The sequence below is a fragment of the Hermetia illucens genome, chromosome 5 (genome assembly GCF_905115235.1).
Source record: "Hermetia illucens chromosome 5, iHerIll2.2.curated.20191125, whole genome shotgun sequence".
Lineage (NCBI taxonomy): Eukaryota > Metazoa > Arthropoda > Insecta > Diptera > Stratiomyidae > Hermetia > Hermetia illucens.
In genome coordinates this window covers 46,169,103-46,193,582 of record NC_051853.1, presented here as the reverse complement: position 1 = coordinate 46,193,582, position 24,480 = coordinate 46,169,103, and the positions used below count along the sequence as shown (strand labels likewise).

At 41.4% G+C, this 24,480-nt stretch overlaps 2 protein-coding genes and 1 non-coding gene across 9 annotated transcripts in view; 2 read left to right on the top strand and 1 right to left on the bottom strand.

Moving 5' to 3' along the window:
* Positions 1-24,480, top strand: part of LOC119656544 (glutamine-dependent NAD(+) synthetase) — a 222,357-nt gene that overhangs the window by 76,637 nt on the left and 121,240 nt on the right. The window contains exon 3 of one of the 2 annotated variants that reach the window (XM_038062901.1): positions 19,689-19,696. The exons of the other annotated variant lie outside the window; for it this stretch is intronic. The gene's annotated coding sequence lies outside the window, so the exon portion shown is untranslated. The remainder of the gene's footprint in view (positions 1-19,688; positions 19,697-24,480) is intronic. 2 annotated transcript variants of the gene reach the window in all.
* Positions 1-24,480, bottom strand: part of LOC119656542 (cytosolic carboxypeptidase Nna1) — a 183,480-nt gene that overhangs the window by 64,092 nt on the left and 94,908 nt on the right. For all 6 annotated transcript variants that reach the window (XM_038062898.1, XM_038062896.1, XM_038062895.1 and 3 more), the window contains one exon: positions 7,994-8,146. In XM_038062898.1, coding sequence (XP_037918826.1) covers positions 7,994-8,146 — 153 coding nt within the window. The remainder of the gene's footprint in view (positions 1-7,993; positions 8,147-24,480) is intronic.
* Trnas-gcu lies at positions 14,064-14,145 on the top strand. The gene has a single exon. It is a non-coding gene; the product is annotated as a tRNA-Ser (tRNA).

The following is a 24,480-nucleotide window of genomic DNA, read 5'->3' as shown; positions in this document are numbered from 1 at the left end:
TTTTTCATAGATCAGACTGCATAATATGTTTTTCACAACTCCAAGATAATGAACTACCATATTCCTCGGCATTTCCCTAATCTAATGCTGCCTCATTAAACAAGTAAATCAATTAGACCCAAACGCAGAACTCCAGAAAATTCTAGTTCTATAGATAATTACCCCCTATTCGTCTTTTAATTAGAGTAATCTACAAGTATACCACATAACTTTGGCAGCCAACATCAGCCTCGTCTGGACCATACTGTCGCTGCATGTTTTGTAACGAGTATACAGCAGGAGCTTCTGATCATTCCCACATATCAACCAGCTTGACAAAATGTAACTTCTCTCCTCACTACCATGACTTTTAGTGGGCGCAAACAGAGTTCTACTTGATACCATCACCGTTTTTCCATCGGTAACTCTTGATAAAAGAAACATGATAACTACGATCATCGCTCGATTTGGTTCCAGTTGGCGAGATTGGCCAGATAATTTGACGGAAATCAAACTACCAATTTGAAAAGCTTCCAGGCCATCGATTACTTAGAGCAGTTGTAACCCTCTTCAGCACGTGCCTCATAGTGCTTAAAAGATGTATGGGACAGTAAGAGTACGGCTCAGGTGAAAGCTTATTAGTTTTAGGCCTTTAACCTTTGCCACTCCTACGATTTTAGATCTCCTCGGCAATGCGTGTTCTGTGGAATTTGATAAAGATATCGAACCTTTTTTTCAGTACGAGCTTGTGTGCCTTCCGAGCCCGAATCCAAACACAAATTTCCCTTACCTCTTCTGTGATTACTATGATGCTTTTATCTCCTATAGTAGTCAGGATCCCTCCTTTGTTGAGGAGATAATTCCGGAATGATAAGGTGAGTGCAGCCCCATATAGTTTTTGCGCGTTAGGGTATTTCTCTTAAACGAACTCAGAAATTTCCATTTGCAATTGTTGATTCCTCTCCTCTTTTACTGGGTGAACCTGACGCCACGCGGACGCTTTTTCAAGGCGTCCGTCAACTCATCGAAGGCCTTTAGTCGCGACAAGGAGACACACTTAGGCCCGCCCCCAACGTCGAGCTTGAAGGAGCCCCTCCCCTTACTCCAGGACTCTGAAAGATTTTTCGTATAGTGCTTGCAGCGACCTCTGAGGACTTGTGAGCATGTCTCGAGATTCCTGGGGTTGTCGTTTGTCGGGAAAGTGGAACTGGTCACAGCTTCGAACCCGCGTCTCTGAGCAGACGCCTGAATCACTTAACCCTGCTCTGGTGTCCAGCACAGGGTCGGCGGAGATGTGCAGATTCTCCCCATACACCATCTCTGCGGGGCTGATCGTGAACTCCTCTCGGTGGGTTGTGCGAAGGCCGAGGAAGACGAAAAGCAAGGACCGTGACCACGACGGATCGTCATGAGCCATTAAGACGGCCTTTAACGTCCAGTGCCAAAGTTCCAGCATCCCCTTAGACTTTCAATGGTATGCGTCGTCCTGTGCCGTTTAAAGCCAAGAAGCTTTCCTAACTCCGAAGAAAAGTGAACTCAAACTGCGTTGCCTGGTTCGTAATGATTACGGATGGTGCAGAGGGCCTCGAAACATGATGGTGCCATAATGTCAGGTATTACTTCAGGCCACCGCGTAAATTTGCAAATGATGTGAGTCAATACTTGTATTCGTGCAGCGTCGCAAAGGGCCAATGACGTCGTGATGAATGGTGCGGAAGCTCTCCGTTGACTTATGGAATACGCCTACTTCTTTTCATACGTACTTGTTGATTTTGCACTTTTGGCACGCGATGCACTGTCTGGCCCATTAGTTGACGTCCTTGTTCATGGACGGCCAGAAATATTTTGCAGTGCATCATCCTGATGCCTAGGTGCGCAAGATCGTGTACTGCGTGAAATTCTTCCCTGCGAAAATCGGCCGGAATGAATGGCGTAGTTCTCTTGTCTAAGGTCTCGCAGAGTAAGGAAGAGTTTGAGCCAAAAATAGGAAACTCCTTGAAATTATATTTGGAGTTTGCCTACAGACTCTGAAGTTCTGCGCCTCCGCGGGGACTGTAATCTCCGAGATTCGAAACAAAGCATCTGCAACGACGTTGTCTTTTCAGCGCTGTGGACGAATGGTAGCTATTGTAATTTAAATCTTGTGAATGAGTACGTTGGTCTGGTAGAAAATAACTTCAGTTTTATAAATTCTTTATTTATTATTAATAGGAGCCGGATTAAAGCGAATCCAAGTCTTATCCATGGTGATGAAACAAGACAAAAACAAGTCCTGGTCAGCCTGAAATCGTCAAAGTTTGTCCTTTCAATCTCAAGTCTCTTTTTCCTTCTTTCTTTTGTGGGAAATCATTCCTTGTTTGCTACCATATGAGCTTTTTTGGCCTTAATTAAACGTCAGCGGTCACTCTTCAGTCAACTACGACCACGACTTTAATATTTGCTGCGATGTTGCCTGTATGAAACGTGGATGGTCGCTTTCAGGGTGTTCATCCTTTGGATATTCTACCGAACTTAAGCTTCTGTTAACTTTGGGCGATTTTCTTATCAAGAGCAGCAAAGTCCTCTAAAACGAACGCTGTTGCGAAATCTCTTAAATATTCAGTACGTAAAATCATTAATGAAGGCGTTCGATTAATTTTAGGTATAAAAATTCGACCGAGTATAAATGTTTGAGGCTCTGAGAAGCAGTGGTTTTTTATAAGTTTTTCAATCGGGTTATTAAGGAAGGTAGAACACCATCTGACTGGCAAGAAAGCACCACAGTTCCAACATGGAACAAAGAAGGTAGTCTAGCAGAATGCTCATTCATTACCGTCCGATCCGGTTGTTGTCACATACCATGAAGATTTACGAGCGCATTCTTGGCAACCGTATTCGCGAGTTCGTTGAAATAACCTTGAATGAAACTGGGTTTTGACAAAAAATGTGGAACTACTGACACAATACACGCTGCGTGGTTACTCGTGGACAAACTCCATGAGAAGCATCGCCCTCTTTACATTGCATTGATCTAGAGAAAGCCTTTGATTGGATGCCATACGAACGCATCTCGTATCTGCTCTGCGATTACACCTTGCACCAGAAGAACTCGTGCTCTAGGTTAAATTGCTCTCCCACGATCCGAAAAGTAAAGTTAGAAGTGGGGCGGGCATATCAAAGCCGCTTCGTGTCTCTGTCGGTGTTCATCGATGAAGCGTCCTCTCAGCACACGTCTCTGTTCTTGTTATGAACACTGCCACACGGGACATCTAACGTCCAGTACCCTACACACTGTTTTATGCAAATGATGTTTTCCTAATGTCTCATAGCAAAGGTGATCTTATCTAGAAATGGAATGATCGCCTCATGCACCACGGTTTTATATAGAATCTGAATAAAATAGAATTTTGACGACCGATCCGCCACGAAAAGTCACTATTATTGTCAGTGGCAGTGAACTGCTCAGACAAGATTTAAATATCTTGGATCAATACTATTCAGCCAACAATGAACTGCATTATGAAATTCCTTCACCCATCAGCGCCACCTGATTGAAGGGGCGTTCCTCAATTTTCGTTCTTTGTAATCAACGTTTCAACGAACGTTCCAAATCTAAAATTTACCGCAGTGTTGTTCGTCCTGTTGCCCTTTATGGATCCGAGATTTGGGTGGCTATAGAATTCAATGAATTGCACCTCGCGGTAATGGAAACAAAGATGTTGCGTTGGACCAGTGGCGTAACACGCCATAATCATATCCCAAATGAGGATATCCGCGATTGAGATGGTGTTGCACCGATTGTGGAAAAATTGCGGGAAAGGTGTCTTCGATGGTATGATCACGTAATTCGCGCTAACGAGAATTAACTTGCCAGGATTGGCCCGAACATCTACCAAAAGGGAGGCCGAAACAATGGTGACTTAATACGCTGGATGGCAATTTGAAAGCCTCACGACTGCAGCCAGATCAGGCTTTTGACAAACCGACCCCGATTGTGAACGGGACAAAGGCGAAAGAAAAAAGAATGAGGTTTGTGCATGCGATTTACATAATGCATGTATCAGTGAGACTGAAAAGCAAGAGCACATTGTGGACATTTATAGGACATGATCGTATAGAGCCACTTGAAATATCTTCCTCTCTAATGCTGTTTAGAAAATGTTTGAGCGTCAACCCTCGTTGCCCCGGGTTTAATTCCCAGTTCATTATGGATATTTATGTTCATCTATGTGCTATCTCGCTGCTGAAAGCTTATCACTTTAACAGCATTCAGCACCATGATAAAAAACTGAAGCACACCCTTGTTGGAAATTGAAATTGTGTCGATGCGCTTTGCTGCACAACAGAGTAAGGAGGTGTGTATATAATGATCACTATCGTTTCGTAAGTATTGCCGTTGTATGTTGACACATTCTAGAGTCATGGGGTCAACAACGAATTTGAAAGTAATCTCGGCTGAGTTCTAACTAGTGTAGTGCTGGTTCAGAACCATAAAGTTTAGACTATTGCTCTACACGGACTCATATGTACTCTGTGGTGTGTCGCTATAATCGTTTCCGAGAAAAATGCGTGCTCAAACTGACAAACGGACAGACAGTAAACCCATTTTAATAAGGTTTTGTTTTACATAAAACCTTAAAAAAGGACACACGCTTTGAATGTGGCAATTGGAGGGTGTGTGTCTGTATGCTCCTTGCTGTCGCAAAAGTAATAGCTAAAATAATCCTGGAACACATCACAGAACATCTCGAAAGTTTGATTGACGGAAAGCAGACTGGTTTCCGCTCCGGATCCTCCAGCGTTGACTACATTAACACCCTACAGATCAGTGCGCGGAGTTTAAATCTTCGCTGCACCTGTTATTCAGGGATTTCGAGAAAGCCTTCGACAACGTGAACAGGGAGTGCATCTAGAACGCTCTACGTAAGAGGGGCATTCCAGAATAACTTATTGTTATTATTACAGAGTCATATAGTGGCGCAAAATGTCACGTGTTGCGCCGAGGTAAAATCTCGGAAGATTTTGTGGTCTAAAGCGGCGTCCACCAAAGTTGCATTCTATCACCGATATTGTTTCTTCTTGTTATCGGTGACGTTTTCCATATTGCCTTGACCGGAGGAGCTGGAGGAATTAAATGGACTATGACATCTTTCCTCAAACACATCCATTATGCTGATAATATCTGTTTGCTCTCTCACTGGGTCATGGACCTTGAACAAATGACTCTGAATTTGGAAAGAGAGGCAAGCAGAGTTGGACTGAAAATAAATATCAACAAACCCAAGGTTCTCAGTTTGACGAGTCATCGCACTATTTGCATTAATAGGCAGAGCGTCGAAGGGGTTAATCAATTTGTAGACCTAGGTAGCGTGGTTTCTGCCGACGGTGACACCAAAATGGATGTTGCCCGACGAATTAGCAGCACTAGATCCACTTTTTCTGTCCTGTCTACAATCTGGAAATGGAGTTTTCTCAATATCGAGATCAAGTTGAGACTGTCCGCGCTAGTGTTCTTTCTGTGTTGCTATATTGGAGTTGCATATGGAAATTAAACTACACTGTTACTACAGGAGCGACAATTACGTTGCTGGCTACGCCATGCAGTGGAGTCCATTCTCCTAAGATGGCCGCCCCAAGAGCACTTAGCGCAGTTCAGATAACCGCGAACGATGGAATGTAGGTGTGCTTGACGTGCTATACTTCACCAAGGGATGAATGGCAACAGTATAACGTGGCCTTCACTACCGTCGAAATTTGGAGAGTGCTTTGGTGAATGTAGTCGTAAACTTCAAAGATTTTCACTATCTTCCAATGTAAAATACCTGGAAGAGGTCTTCTATATCAAGGGATTGGGGAGGAGTGAATTAACATTAACAATTACGAGTTAAGAACCATAACTTGCTACGCTTACAAAAAACCTTCCAGAAAAAATACAAGCTTTGTTCGAAAAAGATTCTATAGAAGTACCTACACAGTCGTGGTTCATCCTATCTTATAAGGTGGTCTACACTAAGCAAGGAATACGACAGAACCAAGCTTAACAAAATTAAAAAAAAAAACTGCAGGTGTGGGTATCTGGTTCTAGATGAAAGCTGGGTTTTAAGCGAAAGCTTGCTGCGATATTCCCAAACCGGCGAAGTTGAAAATCGGCGGGACAATGTATACCTCACTGGTGGACCGACTATGGGTTGTGACATTTGAATACGAACTTCCTCAAAAAACGTAAGATATCAGTTGAGGTGTGACCCGACTCACAAACAAAACATAAATATTTAGAACCGCGGTGAGTCACTGCAGGAATTAACTGAATTTTCTAAGAGATTAGCCCAAACTCCACCCCAAACTCTATTTTCTCTGAATTCGTAAGCATATGAATGTATGTAGGAGAGGAATAAACGGTCGAAACGCTATGAAGAGTGGAATCCATTCAGCACAACTTGTTAGCTATGGGCTGCAGGTGATGCACATGATTACTACCTGGGCTAAATCAAAAGAAATGGGTTCATCTACAACCAAACGAGGCATTCGAACCCATAAGTCATACAACTGCGAATTGATACAAGGATCACGGCGATTTGCACGGGATTGACCAATAGGGACCATATCGCTAATTTACCGCGAAGCTGCGTAGAGAAGGGTGTGACCATCATGCATTTCCTTTGCTATTGTTCAGCCCTAGTTAGAACCAGGTAGTAGGCGACTCCAAGGACATTTTTAACTGTAAGCTAAGGAGCTAAATTGAATATGGTTGCAGAAACATACTTGGAAGTTGGGGCATCGAAACGGTTCATTAAATGTGCTCTGCCTCTCAGTACGGTCATCAAAATCAACCATGCGGATGCCAAATAGATGATAAAAGAAGAAGGAAATACATAACTTTAAAGCCTTGTTCATGTTTGTCTTATTATCGGACTGACGGGTTCATTCGCTTAGGATAATGAGGGATCCCAAGACCACATCCACTTTGTGTTGCACCGGACCAAATGAAGAGCAATTACTCTAACGTTTTTTGGTCCATGGACCCATCGTTTGGAGCATAGCACCCAAGCCTTCAAAAATAGGGACCAACGGTTTCGTCCAGGGCAGAGGCAACTCATCAGATGCTACCTCATCTCTGCCCTAGTTGCAGCGTGACCGAAAGTGACGACAGGTGGTAGTCACTCCATTTATACATAATCGCGCAAACCTCGCGAATTGAACCAGGCCGTGGATTTTTTGTGGAGAATGCGGGGAGTACTGAGTCCGCACTCCATTCCCCTCGTTGCTGGCAGGGTAGAGGTAAAACGCCGTCTGATGAGTTGCCTCTGCCCTGGACCAAAACGTCAATCAGCCGACTTTTGGGTGTTTAACCCTAAAAAGAAGGGTCCGTGGGCCACAAGAGAAGAAGTAAGTTGCTTCCCAAGTGAGCCGTTCCGTCATTAAGTAAATGCGGAATCAGAGCTCCCTGCATCCTCAACAAAAATGATCTTAGTCATATTTTCAGCGAACCATTTTTGCATATTCCATCATGAAAATGGATTCACTTTCAAAATACTTTATTTTCTTCAATAGTTATGTCTACAATCTGCACAAAAAACTCCTCGAATTTAACAAACTGCAAATATCATGAATTATTCATATTTTTTTCTGTTCTGTTAAATATTCTCCATAAAATTCCTCCTACTCTGACAAAATATGCACAAAGTTGCGATAAATCACTGAATCATTATTGAATCTATCTAGGGGTCTTTATGCACATAAATTTGCATACATACATATGTAGCCACATCCAACGTATGTTTATCGAATTGACGCGATTAGCGCATAATAATTCGAAAATAATTACAGGTATATTGCGGAGGTGTGGAGTTGTCAAAAGTGTGGTTTCCGAACTGTGAACAAGCGTGGCGACAATTCGACAGATTGCCGCCCTAGTGCAGCTTTAAAAACGCAAACTATTTACTATGTACAGACCAATCTGCTATTACAAACTAATTACACAATCGCCTACAAGCCAATCATTTATAATCAATTCAATGTGAAAATTTTCACTCACATAGTTGACAGCGCTGACAGGATTGTAATTAAAAACTACAATTCCGTTCTCCTCTCCAACCGGCCTGGGACGAGGTTCACTTCCTGTTTGCTGATAATATGGTTCCGGCAGTTCCGGGACAGAATCTATGTGATAGACTCGCTCATCGAGTACCTGAAATTGAACAAAAATGAAAAGGATTAGACTTGAATATTTTGAGCTCCAGGATAGGTATAAATAAATAGAGGCATGAGTACGTGAACATGTTTGGGATAGGAAAGGTAGAACCTAGAGCGAATATGAAATATTGATTCCGAATATGGAGTAGGTAGAGGCTGTATTGCATAAAGCAACAGCAATCTGGTAAATAATAGCAAAACTGCTCTTTCGTTTCATAGCTTCATTAGCAAGGATACACAGATTCGCGTATCTCGATTTAAACCTGGAGGGATAATCATGACAGAATATAATTTAAGGATATTTTATGTGGAGATTAAATATCCATTTTCATAAATATTGGATATTGATAGGTTCGTCGAACTGAAAATTTGCATTGAGGTTTATTGAAAATATTCCTATTTGCATAAAAGATACGCGTAGTTTTCCACAAAATTAAAGGTATCCTTACCCGGACGATAATAAAACGCGAAATGGAAGTTCATCCTGGCATTCGAGAGGGAAGATAGCCATTAGTAGACAATATATTATATTTTAAATTTACTGCTAACCCTTAGGTTACTACTGTAACTAAAATTGAGTTTCTGCAATGAAGTTTCAGACCCCCTCCATCTTGACATGGTGAACATCTCTCTGCTTCTCAAGTTTTCCCACCCTGCGGGGGGTCGAAAATGATACTTTCTTTCAAAGATCCATTCTCAAAAATTACCCAACCGTAAAATCTGAAAAACATCAGGAAGCTGCTACTATATGATGCTTAGGCCCGAAATACCCTCCATGCCGGTATAGGTTCAAATATATATTACTATAATTTTTAGTAATAGTATACTGCAAACCCCCCTTAAGTTCATCCTAGAATCAGCAATGTAAACTATAACATAGATCATGATCCTACCAAGTTTAGTGAAAATCGCACTATTATTAACAAAGTTATAGTAGGTCCAAGTTGTCGCTTCTGTGCAAAATCAGGACTCTGAATGTCAGTATGTTATAATCTGAAACTGGATATTCTCTATATATATATATATATGCATATATTACGTGCTAGGTACCAATGTGACAAATATCCACTGAAATGTTTTCATAAAAGAAATACACAAAAAAAGTACCCGTGCTGCTTGCGACAATTGTGCTTCTTCCCGTCGCAACGATGTTAGCTAAAATACTCCTGGAACACATCAAAGAACATCCCCAGAACTCAATTGACTGAGAGCAGGCTGATTTCCACTCTCGATCCTCCTGCATTAGCCACTTCAACCACTTGTGGATCATTTTGGAACAGTGCGTCGAATTTCGATCTTCGCTTCATTTCCTTATCATCGATTTCAAAAAGGCTTTCGACAGCGTAAGCGGGCAATATATTTACAATGCCCTACCCGGGGGCTTCCAGAGAAACTAATATCTATTATCACAAAGACATATGATGGCACCAAATGTCATGTACTGCATCGACGTAAAATCTCGGAATTTTAGGTCTAAAGCGGAATCCGTCGAAGTGGCATCTTGTCACCAATATATCATTATGGATGACATTCTTCATGTTGCCTTGCCTGAAGGACTTAAAGATTTCAAAGGATCTTCCCACAAAAAGCTTGATTGCGCTGATGACATCTGTTTGCTCTCCCATCGAGTCATGGACCTTGGTCAAATGACCCTGGATTTGCAGATTGAAGATAAACTCCAACAAAATCAAGGTCAACAATCTGACGGGGATCATGGCACCCTCCTTATCAACGTCAATCAATTTGTATATCTAGGAAGCGTGGTTTCTGCCGACGGTGACACCAAACTTCGCTTTCGCTGTCTTGTTTAAAACCTGGAAATGCAGTTATTTCAACGCAAAGATTAAGTTGAAACTGTTCGGTGCTAATGTTCCTTCTGTGTTGCTATATGGGAATGGCACGCGGACGTCTACATTTGTCTGCGACATGTCATCGAAGTACGCTGACCTGATAACAGTAATCCTTGGCGCGACAATCGAATTGGATCTGAAACAATTAGAACAGTTCATTACACTAAGCAAGGAGGGGCGACAATTGCATTGTTGATTATGTCATATAGTGGAACTCTCCCGTAATGGCCGACGAGTGAGTCGCCCCAAAAGCACTTGACAGAGAACAGTCGAGAAGAAGTAAAGAGTTCTGGGGAAGGCCGGGAAGGAAGCGCATTTCAGTGGATCGTGTGTGATGGGACGTAGGCATAGTTAATGGGCTATACCCCACTAGGGAGTGAGTGGCAACAATATAAAGACTCTGTACAGCTATCAAGTTTTTCGTTCGGCTTCCAGTGCCTTACAGTATGTTCCAAAGGATTGTCGTTTCGGTGGGAACTCCTGTACCAGGCATCATTCTTATTGCTTTGACAAGCGCGATTCGGGATCTGGTTGATTTTCTGAGTTTCGCAAGCCTCTTTTGAGGCGAACTTAGTAGCACGCAGAGCGTTTTGCATGGACCGGAAGAGATGGTAATCACTTGGTGCCAGGTCCGGACTATACATCCGAGCTCCCGTAGCTTCTGGCGGGCCATCAAAAATGTGTGAGGCCGATCGTTGTCCTGGTGGAACACAACACCATTCCTATTGACCAATTCTGGCCGCTTCTGGTCAATCGCCTGCTTCAAACGGTCGAGTTGCTCACAATAGAGGACCGAATTGAGGGTCTGGTCATAGTTGAGCAGCTTATAGTGGATGATTCCCTTCCAATCCCACTAAACACACAGCAAAACCTTCCTGGCCGTCAATCCGGGCTTGGCGATGGTTTGGGCCGGCTCGCCGCGCTTCGACCACGATCTTTTTCGCTTGAGGTTATCGTTCCTGATACACTTTTCACCTCCATCCGCTTCAAAAATGGGTCGAATTCGCTCCGTTTCAGCAGTGCATCGCAGGCGTTGATTCGATCCAAGAGATTTTTTTGTGTCAACTCGTGTGGCACCCAAACATCCAACTTTTTTTGGAATCCAATCTTTTGAAAATGGTTCCAAACGGTTTTATGGTCTATACCTAGTTCCTGGCCAATCGAGCGAATCCTCACATGCCCGTCTACTTGGATGGTTTCGACGATTTTATCGGTTTCTACGACGATTGGCCTACTAATAAGGGGTGTATCTTCGACATCCACTACACCAGAACGAAATCGATCAAACCAACGCTGTGCTATGCGAATCGTTACAGTATCGGACCCATAAACTTTACAATTTTTTTTGGCCGCCTTCGTTGCATTTTTACCTCTCAGGTAGTCAAAATGTAAAATATGACGAATTTCTTCCTTGGGGGACTCCATCTTTGACGCGCTATAACTTGAGACTGAAACGTACGATCATAAAACTGTCAAAGAGACACCTGTAGCCCAGATTGTCGTCTTCAAATCGCCGTATAGTATGACCCAATGCGATAAGTATAACACAAGATATGTTTAAGTGTTGCCATCTATTGATAAAATACGACATTACTTTTTTCTCAACCTAATATTATGTGACAATATCCACTTTCAAGTGAAAATGACATTCAAAGTCTTGAATATGCACAGAAGCGACAGCTTTGACCTATCATAACTTTGTTAGTAATAGTGCAATTTTCACCAAATTTGGTAGGATAATGCTCTATTCTGTAATCTACATTGCTGCTAATCCTGCCAATTACTAAAAATTGTAGTAATGTACTATTATTAACTTTATTTGAACAGGTATCGGTATGGAGGGTCTTTTGGGGGCTAAGCACCATACAGTGGCACCCTCTTGACTTTTTTCAGATTTTTCCGTTATGTAGTTTCTGAGAATGGACCCGTTAAAGAAATGATCACTTTTAACTCCCCGCACTCTCCACCTTTTCAACAAATGTCAAAACTAAAAACGCTTTCGAAAAGTACTAACCGAGACCTTTAATTTGATACCCCACATGACTATATTTGATGAAAACAAAATTTACACGCCCCCCCCCCCCCCCGCTTTTGCATATATGAGGACTCCCCCCTTAAATTCGACGTAAAAGGATGTAACTCACTGCATGTGTAGGAGTTCACAGCTCCCACCTTTCTACCAAATTTGGTGTCAATCGCTACAACCGTCTCCGAGACGCGTGTAACGTGTGACGGACAGACAGACAGTAAACCGGTTGTAATAAGGTTTTTTGTAAACACAAAGAAAAAGAGGCTTGGACATCCTGCAATTTATTTTGACCAACCTTCGTGTTTTTTTACGTAAGGGTAGCCTTAGATGTGATGTAAAATCGCCAGTTACCGGGGATTTGGCTCCGTCTAGTTCCCATGTCCCGCCGAAGTCTTCCGATTTCTTTGCAAATGTATCTTTTTGCCCTTGGGGACATCACTATCTAGGTTCACATGTATCCGTTTTCCGTAAACCAGTTACATACACATCACCAGCGTCCCTGTCTCCCACCTTTCCTGTTAGAGGTGAATGTTAATGTTTTGGTAGAGAAAATTCAGCAGCAATAGAAATCCACTATCCCAGAATGACCTTCGAATAGGTCGTCCTGAACTGTGTAACGCAGAACAGTGGAGGAAAAGTGTAGACTTCTCGGAGCGTCCTGGACACAGCTGAAATGCATTTTGGCGAACAGGCTACATAAGTATGGTTGACGGGCTATTTATTGGTTAACATATATTTCTAATAGGGGACTGTCCAAACATTTTACCCCTCAGATCCTACTGATTATGACATTTTTTTGATCGCATTCAGTGCACTACAGCTGAAGTTGATCAAGCACAATACAAATACAATTCAAACAGACAAAATCACGGAATTAAACTAGGCTAACGGTCAGAAGACATTTCAATCTCTTAATCCAACGAGTATATCAATAAGTTGTTTATGTTGGCAAAGAAATGAATTATTTATTGTAGAGCGCAGCGTTGTTGCTTAGTGTTTGCAGAGTGTAGCGTATTTAATATTGACAAAGGCAGGTGATCCAAATAGTAATCCCGGAATGATTCCTATAAAATTTACATTGTATACGTTAGCGCTCGAAAATTCCTTGATTTAATAAAATTTTTGATGTTCGCCACTAAACCGGGATAGTCCACCAACTGAACATCATCCATTAATTAATGCGGAATCTCTGTACAACATTTCACTCATATTGAAGTGCAACGCATACTTTTCAATAAAATAGAGAAGCATTCCGTAAACATACTTTCTGCCAAGATATGATGACTATGTAAATATGGAGGTGAGAAGCAGACATAGTTTTCAGTCTGGGGAATCAATGTTTAATCATCAGAACTGCTTTTCCGGAATCAAATTTTTGGCGAGTTGATTGCCCAAATTAATTAGTTCCGCAACGACATGATGCATTTTCGGTTTGGCAATAAATTCCACTCAGGGAAGATATATATGTGAAATATAGAATCAACTGTTCCTGTCACTTAGTCCCTTTCAAGTTCGGCCTTGACGGCAATTTGTTTTCATCTCTCGATTTCACACAAAACTGGCCAACATTTTGTTTTGCCAAAATTAATGTTGATCCTCTACCTGCCCACGGATTAACGTAATCAATTTATGATGAAAATGGATTAAAAATAAATGATAAACGTGTTGGGGCTCTCTTTGTATATTTGCTTTTTAATTTTAAATAAATGGTTGGCTTACTTCATCTTCCTTTGAGGAGAATGGCATGAAAATATAATAAATATATTTTAATATTAATGAATTGCCGGATTTGCCGACATTTTCGTTCCAATGTTGAATACTAGCATCAACTTTAATGCCATTCATCACAGATATAGACCCGAAAAATGGTGAATTAAATTAGATTTGTTATCAACACAGTCTTAAGCATGGCTTAGGCGACTTAGTGGAATTAAGTTATGTATTCAGGTGATAAGTTTTGAGAGACAAATTATGATATGAACAGAACAATTGGCATCTTTTCCAAATAACGCTTCCATTGACAGGGTTGTCGTGACGAGGTGGCCGAGTGGTTAAGGCGTTGGACTGCTAATCCAATGTGCTCTGCACGCGTGGGTTCGAATCCCATCCTCGTCGAGTACTTTTTTGGAGATATTTGCGAAGACTACAGAACTGTATACATATCACATTACATAACTATTGGATTTATGCTTGATATTCTCCGCCCGAGATGGTTGAAGTGCGCACACTATACGAGTCCGAAAAGTTTTCTTTTTGACTCACAATGGAATAACCCAGCTAAACATCGATGAAAACGGGTTGTTTAAGTTAAGTGTTTTTAAGATATTTTTTTCTAAAAAATAGTAACTTCCGACAAAAGTGGTTTGAATTTCGACAGGCGATACGTTGCGCCTTGTTTATTTAGTAACATCATTTCTCTCAGCTTCTGGAGAACAAATATTAGAACGAGACATCCTTTAAAGCTCTAAAAAATCAGCTGTGAAATACCAGTTGAGCAAATCGACTGCTTATAAGGCTTGTGCCCTAAGTAAAACCAGATCCTCCAAATGGTTTTCAACATGGGGGAATGTCAGTTGAAGACTGACCCCCTTCTTCAAGACCGCCCTAATGTCACGAAGTGAGGAAAACGTCGACAAAATAAATGCCCTCGTTCGTGAAGACCGTTAACGAACCATTGATCAAACTCTGTGAGATGTCTAGAATTTCCTGAAATTCAGTTGAAACGATTTTATCCCCAGATTTGTACCTGAGCAAGGTAGCAGTCAAATTTGTCCCTTCTCGCCGTCTCGCAGACGACGAAAAGGAGCGTCGACTTCAGGTCAGTTTTGAACTTCAAAATCACCTTAAAGATATCCCTGAATTTTTTCTGAAGTGATTGCTGGTGATGAATCGAGGTGGTATGGATACGACCCTGAAACAAATCAGCGATTAAGCCAGTGGAGGAGAGCTACCTCTCCCCGTCCCAAGCTCACCAAGTGAAGGAGTTCATTCCCCTGGGTCAGACTGTTACCTACAAGTTGTACTTGGATGTTTTTAAAAGATTGAAGTTTACCACACAGGTGACTGGTTCTTCCATTAAAACAACGCGCGATTGTCCACCCCCTACTCAACGAATCTAGTCCCTGCGATTTCTTTTTGTTCCGCAGACTACATGACAGACATGATTGAAAAGCTTTTTGCCACTATCGAAAACGTAAAAGAAAATTTGCTGAAAAAGCATATACACCATCCCGATAAGTCGCATTTTCAGCTAAGCCAGTGACTAGTTTGATGGCGTCGACGTTGATTTGGTCACATGGAACCCGAATTGTCGATCTGAGCCCCCTAGACTCCCTACAGTTGGGAGCAATCGCTCCAACATTTTCCCCGTAGTGTCCAAGAAGTCTGCAGGAAGATGGTTCATCAGGAGGCTTACCAGGTTTAGGCGACAACACTAGCCTTTATCTTTTCCGCCAAGCATGCTTCAAAGAACTATGAATATGTGTGACCTCGATTTAACGGTTCACCAACAGGCTTACCAGATTTAGGCGACAACACTAGCCATTGTCTTTTCCGCCAAGCACGCTTCAAACAACTGTACGAATATGTGTGGCCTCGATTCAACGGTCAGCTTAAGGGATCTGTTTGGTATGCCGTGGAGGTCCGGCGCTTTTTTGTCTCCCCTACCGCAAATCTCCAGCACTTTTGTCGTTGCTGGGTGGCTTACAGCTACATCCAAAAATGTCTGTGGACGGTAACCGCTTGTGATCTTCTGGGGAAGCAAACCCTAAACCATTTTTAGCAGGAGATTGGGATATATAATTTGCCAGCTTTAAGTTTCCTCGGGCCTCCCTGTAAGCTCGCTGGTCCACCTCCTAGTCAATCCTACCCATTGCTCTCTGGGCCGCTCGTCTGGCCCGATGACACACAGTTGGGTTTTCTACTGGGGAAACACATCCTTCTTGGTCGCGATACAGCCCGTGATTTGGAGAACTATTTACGAGGGGGTACCTGGTATAATGTCCTGGCCCAACCACACATCTCTGAATGCTTGCTCGTAAATTGTTTTCGCAAACGAGCCTGACATTTTTCTCATTCCTGGACGAGCAGATTTCCAACGGCTTGATATGCTCGTCATGTCAAAAACTATTGCTTGGTGATCACTGTGGGTGTAGTGTTCACTGGCATTCCAGGACATATCGGTACCGAGTGAAGAGACTAACAAAAGTCAGATCCACAACCGAATTGGACCCTCCTTTCCGATAAGGATTAATCTGACCGTCGTTAGCCAGTATGATATCTACCTGCGCAAAAGTCCCCAAGAGATAATGCCCTCTTGCATTCGTCAATTCTGTAGCCCATGCATTAAAATCACCATTTCCGCCTTAAAGGTGACATCATATAGATTCTTGCACTGTATAGCGATATCATGCTTTTGAGCACGCACGGTAGCACTTTATCCAAGTAAATTTCCAACATGAGATCTCCCTTTTGGTTCCTCTAGATCTAGGGTGTTCTCGGGAGCCCTCTTTATCTAAGCTGTTTATAGCACTAGCTGCCACACTAGTCAACCTGTCCACCACTGATGCACTACATTCGAGGGATATCGACGACCAGTAGCCTGATTTCCCACTCCCAAAATCTGCCCGTACTGGGGTTTCGAGCCCCTGCATCGTAAGTTTATACACCTTCTGTTCCGTCCATATTGGTTTATTATTCTAGACGTTCCCATAGCCATATTTATCTAAGGTTGGGCGTTTTTCTCCTACCTACCCGACCTGCGCATAAACATGCCCATATACGTACACCTGCGAGTGCGTAGAAGTACATAGTCATACGTATTCGCCGGCTATTCCCTTATTCGCGCGAGGGGACACGCCTGATGGAAGGTCTGATAACTCCTCACACTCTGTCTGCCTGTCTATCTGTCGGTGACACCCGATTTACTAGGAAACGGCTGAACCAATTGCCATGAAATTTGGTGAGAAGGTGTGGTCTGTAAATCCCTTTGCAAGTGCCGCCATTTTATGTTGACTTTGAAGGGGGCTCCCTATACATACGAAAAATGGTTTAAATTTTTTCACAGAAAATGGTCATGTGGGGTATCAAATGAAGGGGTTCGATTATTAATTTTCGAAACTGATCTTATTTCTGATGTTGGGTGAAACGTAAGGGAGAGATAGTGAAACAGGTACAAAACTTGACATCAGCATAGGCAATAATATAAGGCATGTGTATCTAGCTCTTCATCGATTGCGGGAAAACTTTCGATAGCGTGAACAGAGAATGAACATCTTTCCTTAAACACCTCGGCTACGCTGATGATATCTGGTTTGGCTCTCTCGCCGGGTCAGGGGCCTTGACCAAATGGTTCTGAATTTGGAAAGAGAGGCAAGTAGAGGTGGGCTAAAGATAAACACCAATGAAAGCGGGGTTCTCAGTTTAACGAGTGATCGCACTCTACCTATCTGCATAAATGGAAAAGCATCAAAAGCGTCGATCAGTTTATACATTTAGAAAGCGTGGTTTCTTCCGACGGCGGCACCCAACTAGATGTTGCCCGACGCTTTAACAGCGCTAGATCAGTTTCCTGAAAATGCGGTTATCTCAACACTAAGTTCAAGATGAGATTGTTCTGTACTGGTGTTCGTTCTGTATTACTATATGGGACTCAAAAGCTCCAAACTTTGGTCAATTCCTGTCTGTGCCGTATCATCGGAATACGCAGGCCCGATACTATCTCAAACGAAGAACTTGGTCGGCGCACAGGCTTGGCACTCTTATGCGATGTAATAGAAGATGGGGTTGGCAGTAGATAAGTTACTTTAAGGAGGGACGAAAGTTGCATCGCGGGATATGCCATGCAGTGGAATCCACTCTCCCAAGGGCACTTTGCGCAGAACAGAAAAAGAGGAGTGTGAGCGTCTCGGGAAGTCATGGGGAGAGCTGAAGGTCATTTCAGGTAACCGCTAGAGATGGTGCGTTCGTGTGGTTGACGCGCTATACTCCACCAACAGGTAAATGGCAACCATATAAGACGTATTCCTTTCTCTGGATTTTTTTATGTAGATGTATGTGTATATGTATGTGCTAATAAAACTTGTGGGTAGTAACCAATGTAACAGATATGCCTGTACCTGGTTACCAGTGGCTTTTAATTTACGGTGATAACATATATATATATGTGTTTTTGCGCACAATTTAGATGGGCGTATATATATGTATGCATCGTCATGTCGTAACAGATAATATTTGTTTATTATAATCAACACAGTATTTATGCCTTTGATATAGACTGCACAGGAATGCTGCCGTGAATCACCAACCACTTTTCCCTTACTTACAGCTCTGACCTCTTCATTCTGTCAGCTTCATGGAAATAACTCCAAGTTTCAACAGAACAGAAACAATTAATTATCTCACCTCTAGGAAGAAAATCGTGGTAGACAACAGCTTTCCAGTGAAAAAAAAACTGAGCATAAGGTTGACATAAAATTTCACTTGATGAACTTGTTTTCGGCTGCGGAGAGGCACGACTCTTCCATCGTGATGATTGAACCTTTGTAGTGATGTCGTACTCCTGCATCAATGTTTCATTTCCAGAAGAAGTTTTTATTGCTGTTTGCCATTTTAGAAAGTTTTTGCCAAACCTGAACTCTGCACTGTCATCAGTTTCAGAATGAAGTTTCACGCCTACTCGAAGCATGTGTGGTTTTTTCTTGCTAGAATTTTTTGGTATGAACCATGGGTACCATCCCGAATGGTTAAATGACCATTCGAAACCACCAGGTCATTTGCTTACCAGTGTCGGTTGAACCTGCTGAACGTCCTGAGTGATGATTATCTGAGGTTGATTTCCAATCTTCATTCTTCTTCTTTTTTTTTCGGCCTTTGCCCTTGTGAAGACAAGCGGGGTCGGCTCGTCATAATTGATTTCGCCATTTGGTTCTATCAAATGCTTGATTTGAGCGCAATTGCAAGGCTTTTAAATGCCCATCCAGCGTATCAAGCCACCGTTGTTTCTGCCTGCCTTTTGGTCGTTTACCATTGACTTCGATGTTCAGACCAATCTTGACAAGTGAATTCTCGTTGAAACGAATTACATGACCATACCATCGAAGACGCCTCTCCCGCAGTTTTTCCACGACCGGTGCAACTCAATATCGATCGCGGATATCCTCATTTCGGATGTGATCAAAACGTGTCATACCACTAGTGCAACGAAACATCTTCGCCTCCATTAGCACAAGACGCCGTTCATTGTCTTTTATATTGGGCCAACACTCAGAACCATAGAGAGCGACGGACGTCGATTACAAAGAACACGTGGAACGTTGTGGAACGCCACTTAATCCAGGTTGGGTAAAATTTACTATTTTCAGATTACTACCTATATTGCAGCTGACCAGGTGCCATAGGGTTCAAAGTGTTACTCAGGTACTGCCGTTCACGAAATTCCATTAAATATTTTGGAAACTTCCTGGTAGTAGTTATGACGATAAAAATATTTGGTAACCGTCTCAAAAAAAATAAATTTGTACGGTCAATAATAAATGGAATAAGTCGAAAGATTCTAGATAAAATCGTGGTTGCAATAAATTTAGATACATAGGTACAATTCTAAAAAAATTCTTTATATCAGCAGAATCTATATTTCAGTCTTCTTATTTTATTTTCAGAGAGAAAGGTAAGGAGAAGATACTGATCGCTGTTTAAGTACTCAATTTCGTGAGTATATATTTTTTTAGAAGTATCAAATTAGTTATTATATAATCCCAGTTCCATGGTTTCCTACCTCAATTATTTTTGCTTAGAAACTTTCACATAATTTGTCGAGCTGCTTTATAAAGGATGGTTCGTATAAAAAGTCATTCGTAATAAATGATTATTTTTTTAATAATTGCTTTTTATGGACCATCGTATTAGTGACTTCATCAACGCAACGTACTACATAGTACCACAAATAGAAACAGAAGAAAAAATTCTGCTGCATAGGCCTTTTTTCAAAAGTGAAATTTTTAGATTAATCGCTCCACAAAATTTCGTAACGTAATAAATGAAATTTAGATATTTTAATTTATTTAAAAATTTGAACCGCCGGGAACAAAATTAATTTGTAAAGTTGAAATACATTTAGACTTGGTGGCTCCCTTTTCGTGTAGCTAGAAAATACCCATGATGACACCAATAATTCATCGTTTACCAATTTTCATTCCAAATTCCAATAGTAATGACGTCTAACGAATGCAAAAATTTTGTTTACAAGCAAATTCGGCAACAGATAATTGGAATACCTTTGAATTCGGTGAAACAATAATAAATTAAACATTCTTAGGGAAGATTCAGCATTATAGTCTCCCTGTATTTGTATAAAAATTCAACACATAAACGTCAAAAAAATCAACATTAAGAGACTCTTCGTTGAAAAATTTCCAACAAGTGTCGAGGGGATAATCCTCAGCGAAAAGTTAATTTATTAGTGATCCAAGAAAACGTTTTCCCGCTACTTAGCGTGATTCATGTGACTTTCATGTGCTTGGCGAATTTCTTGATTATCTCTCCTGAAAAAACTGAATATTCAAAAGAAAAAACGGAAGTATTTATGAATAAGCCCACATATATACTTGTTTATTTATTTATCCATTTAGAAAGTTTCCCGAGAAAAATGTTTCATTTCATTCCACAACCACAAACACTCCACGACTTGGATAGTAGCTAGATTAATTTTATTCGTTAGTATACAATTCTTGCGTAAAACACATTAAAATAGATTGATTAATGTTTGCTAGAATCCCGTAACGACTCCTCGTCAATATGTCGGTTGAAGATATAATAATTTAAACCACGTATTATATAAGCTGTTGTCATATTTGTTCTCTCAGATCATGATACGTGGGTATGCTTTCGGTCCTCTATTTATTTATTTGCTTTCCCACATGGAACAGGTGGTTTTAGATATGTTTATTTTTGTTTAAATATTACATAATTTGGATATATATGAATGGATGGATGTCATAGTTTGAAAAATAGGAAAATTTGGAGCAGAGAACATCCTACAGCTCTGTCATCATGGCGATCAATAGTAGGAGATAATAATCATCAGATTGTGAGAGGAACCCCGCCAAGGTTGAATATTCCCATAAAATTAGTTAAAGCAAATTTATTGAAATCCATTAGATATAATTCTCTATTTTGGATAAATCGATGGTAAAATAACATCTCTGAATAACTTTGAGTATATCATCGAAACTATTATATCTTCCAGAGAGACAGGTTCTTGGCATTAGGGCATTCATCCAGAGCAAAGGCAACTCATCAGACGCTACATTACTTCTAAAATTCAGCCCGAAACTGGTCGAAGCTAATTTAAATTTTATTTAGGAAATTGCAACTTGGGTTCTTGCCGAAGACCGAGGGGTCCGTGGACTACCATCGTGGAAAGTTGCTTCCAACTGATCCAGCGCGCCATCAAGTCGAATTCTGGCTCAGAGTTCCCTCAATTTCCTAAACGTCTAAATTTTATTAGGCAGTCTTGTCCTGTTTATATTTCATACACATGTCGCGTTTTTGTATTTATATAAAGGAGCAAATTCCATCTTGTAAAACTTCAGTCATGCTGCTCTCGGGGCAGAGGTAAGGATGAAGAGTAGCCTCTGCCCTGAACGAATCCGCAACCACACACCTTTAAACAGTCCCCCTAATGTGGAAACAGCAAACATAGTAGTCTAGTCACGGACAAAATGCAACTAACCTTTCAACAGTTTCCTGGAACTTCGATTCTCTTTGTAATATCATTGGATATAACTTGGTAGCTTTCTTATTTTTCAGATAAAATGCTAATGCTCAAAAAGCAATTTTCACAAAAGTATATATAATTCTGCTTTTCTGAGTCACCAACCAAATTGTCGCTCTTATTTTTGTAAGCTCAGATTTACTTTAAGTAAAATAAGTAATTGTATCACTAAACCAGGGGCATAATAGTTCTTTAAGGACGCGGTGCGACTTTCCCTTAGAGCAAATTAAAGCCGCCAAACCGGAGAATTTTGTTGGAATAATCAATGCCCACCAACAAAGAGAGTATCATTGAGTGGCTTCACTTCTGGTTCGAGAACATTTTTTTCTAAAATTTTAGCGGTGGTTTTGACTCCCACGAATGCAGAAATAAATAGAGTGACACCTTTACAGGAGAATCCCCATCAAATCATCACGGACGTAGGCTTGTAGCCTCGTTGAACCCGTGGTAGTCTGTCTTTGGTGTCATATGATGACTTAATCGTATACTTATGTATACTTAATGGTTCTGCTTGTTTTATTTTTGTTTAATCACAAAAAAAGTTCGTCTGTCAACAAGATTTTTTTGAACAGACTTTTGCCGTACGCGCGCAGTAGCTTTTTCGATCTTCCGGCTCTGAGACGTTCCAATACCGGAGTAAGGAGGTGCCCAGTATATCGTTTGTAAGGTCTTCGTCCCAGGTCTTCGCCCAGAATGCGAGTACTATTTCATATCAGACGATATGATTTTTCATTTATCAAACCTATTATTGGTTTTTTCTCCTGCGAGAGGACTACGCCAATTGCGTAGTCGGAAACATCCGTTGTTAGTTGAAACTCCTTTTCAAAGTTTGGGTGAGCCAGGACTGCATCTTGGGAAATTAGACGGCTCTTAAGTTTGTTGAAAGCATCGATTGCCTTAGAGTCGAGACTAATGAGCATATTTTTTGATAAATTTTTGGACACACGTCCGTCCTCCTTTCTTAAAAGGAGTGTCAGAGGCTTCGCATTTCTGGCGTAGTCTTGTATGAAGTGTCGATAATAACCCGTCATTCCTAAAAACAATCGGAAGTCTCTAAGGTTGCCAATCGATTCAACTTTTTTTGGTTGGTCTTTATACCCTCATGATTGATCTCATGCCCCAGGTACTCATTTTTTTAAAAGAAACTCGCATTTATCCAACTGGACTTTGATAGTTATCAAAATGTTCGGCCTCGTCTTTCCCGAAGATGATAATGTCATCAATATGAACATAGCAGCGAACTCCTATGTGTTCCCGGAGAATATCATCAAGCGTTCTCTGGAAAATGGATGGTGTGTTTTTCAGGCCGAACAGGAGACGTGTAAATTCAAATTTCCCGTTGTTAGCTGAAAAAGCCGTTTTGGGTATATCGCTTCATCTGATGAATCTAATGGTAGCTGATTTTTAAATTAACGATCGAGAAATACTTATTTCTCCCAGGATTTGCCAGGGTTGCACCCATCTCAGGTATCGAGTACTTATCTACGATGGTTACGGAATTTAATTTTCGGTAATCAATTACCATCCGATACTTTTTCTCTCCTGATGCATCTAGTTTTTTGGAACTACTCAAACAGGCGAATTGTATGGGGATGTAGATGGCCTTATAATCCCGTCTTCCAGTAGTGATCTCCTTGTCAACATCTTCCTTTAGAGCAATTGAATAAGGGTAGGTTTTAGAATAGACAGGGTCATCTGTCGTTCAATTTCGAATAATGCGATTTAGTTTAGTGCTCGTTTAGATGAGACGTTCTTATGTCAACGTTGTTCACGGTCTCTGAGATACATTGTTTCAATGGAATGTATAAATTGGGATAGAAAGTGAAGTAACTTTCGTCTGTATGGATAATATCTTTTAGCGACGTAGTAAGCGTATCGTTTCCTATAATGCCATCGAACGATATTAGGTTTGGCAAGATAAAAAACTGAATTTTATCGGCAGTTGGTCCAAATAGTTGTACAAATCCATCGTGTGTGATCTCTATGTTGGCTCTGGGGCCCGTTCCACTTCCATTGGTACTGGAACCCGTGGCTGCCGTGGAGGCAGGAACTGGTGGAAATTTCGAGCTTGGTGGGGTTAGAATGGTGGCACCTGTTCAGAGACTCTAGGTTGTTGGGAGACTTGCGGGTTGTGGAGTAACACCGGATAAAACGCTCGCCTGGAAGCTGGAATTGTCGACGGTTTGATGAAGCTTTGGATACTTCTGCGTAGTGGAACCAGAGGGGGAATACTATGGCATGCTTTCCGCATTATGGAGTGCGGTGCTTGAGGCAAATCTGCTGGGTCGCGAATACTTAGAAGCCCGGGCAAATCTCCTTTTAGTCCCCTTACAAACGTGTCAAAAGCCTTGTCACAATATGACTGAGTTATAATGTTCATCGACTCCCAGCTCATCTCAATTGAGGCGAATTTATTTAGTATAAGAGAAAGATGGTTATATACGGCCTGATAAAACTCGGAGATCGTACTTCCACCCTGTACCAGTGTCGTCCTCTGGTATTCTAAGATGGTTGAATCTCTTTTGTCTGCGTAGTGCAGCGTTAAGCATTTGAAGATTTTCGCCCAATTCAATGGGTATTATAGGACTCCAGTGCGATGTCGGCGTGACCCACAATTTTATTAAGGATAACCGAGAGTATTCCATAGTACTTTAGAGTACCCTTTAAGTGGTCATAGA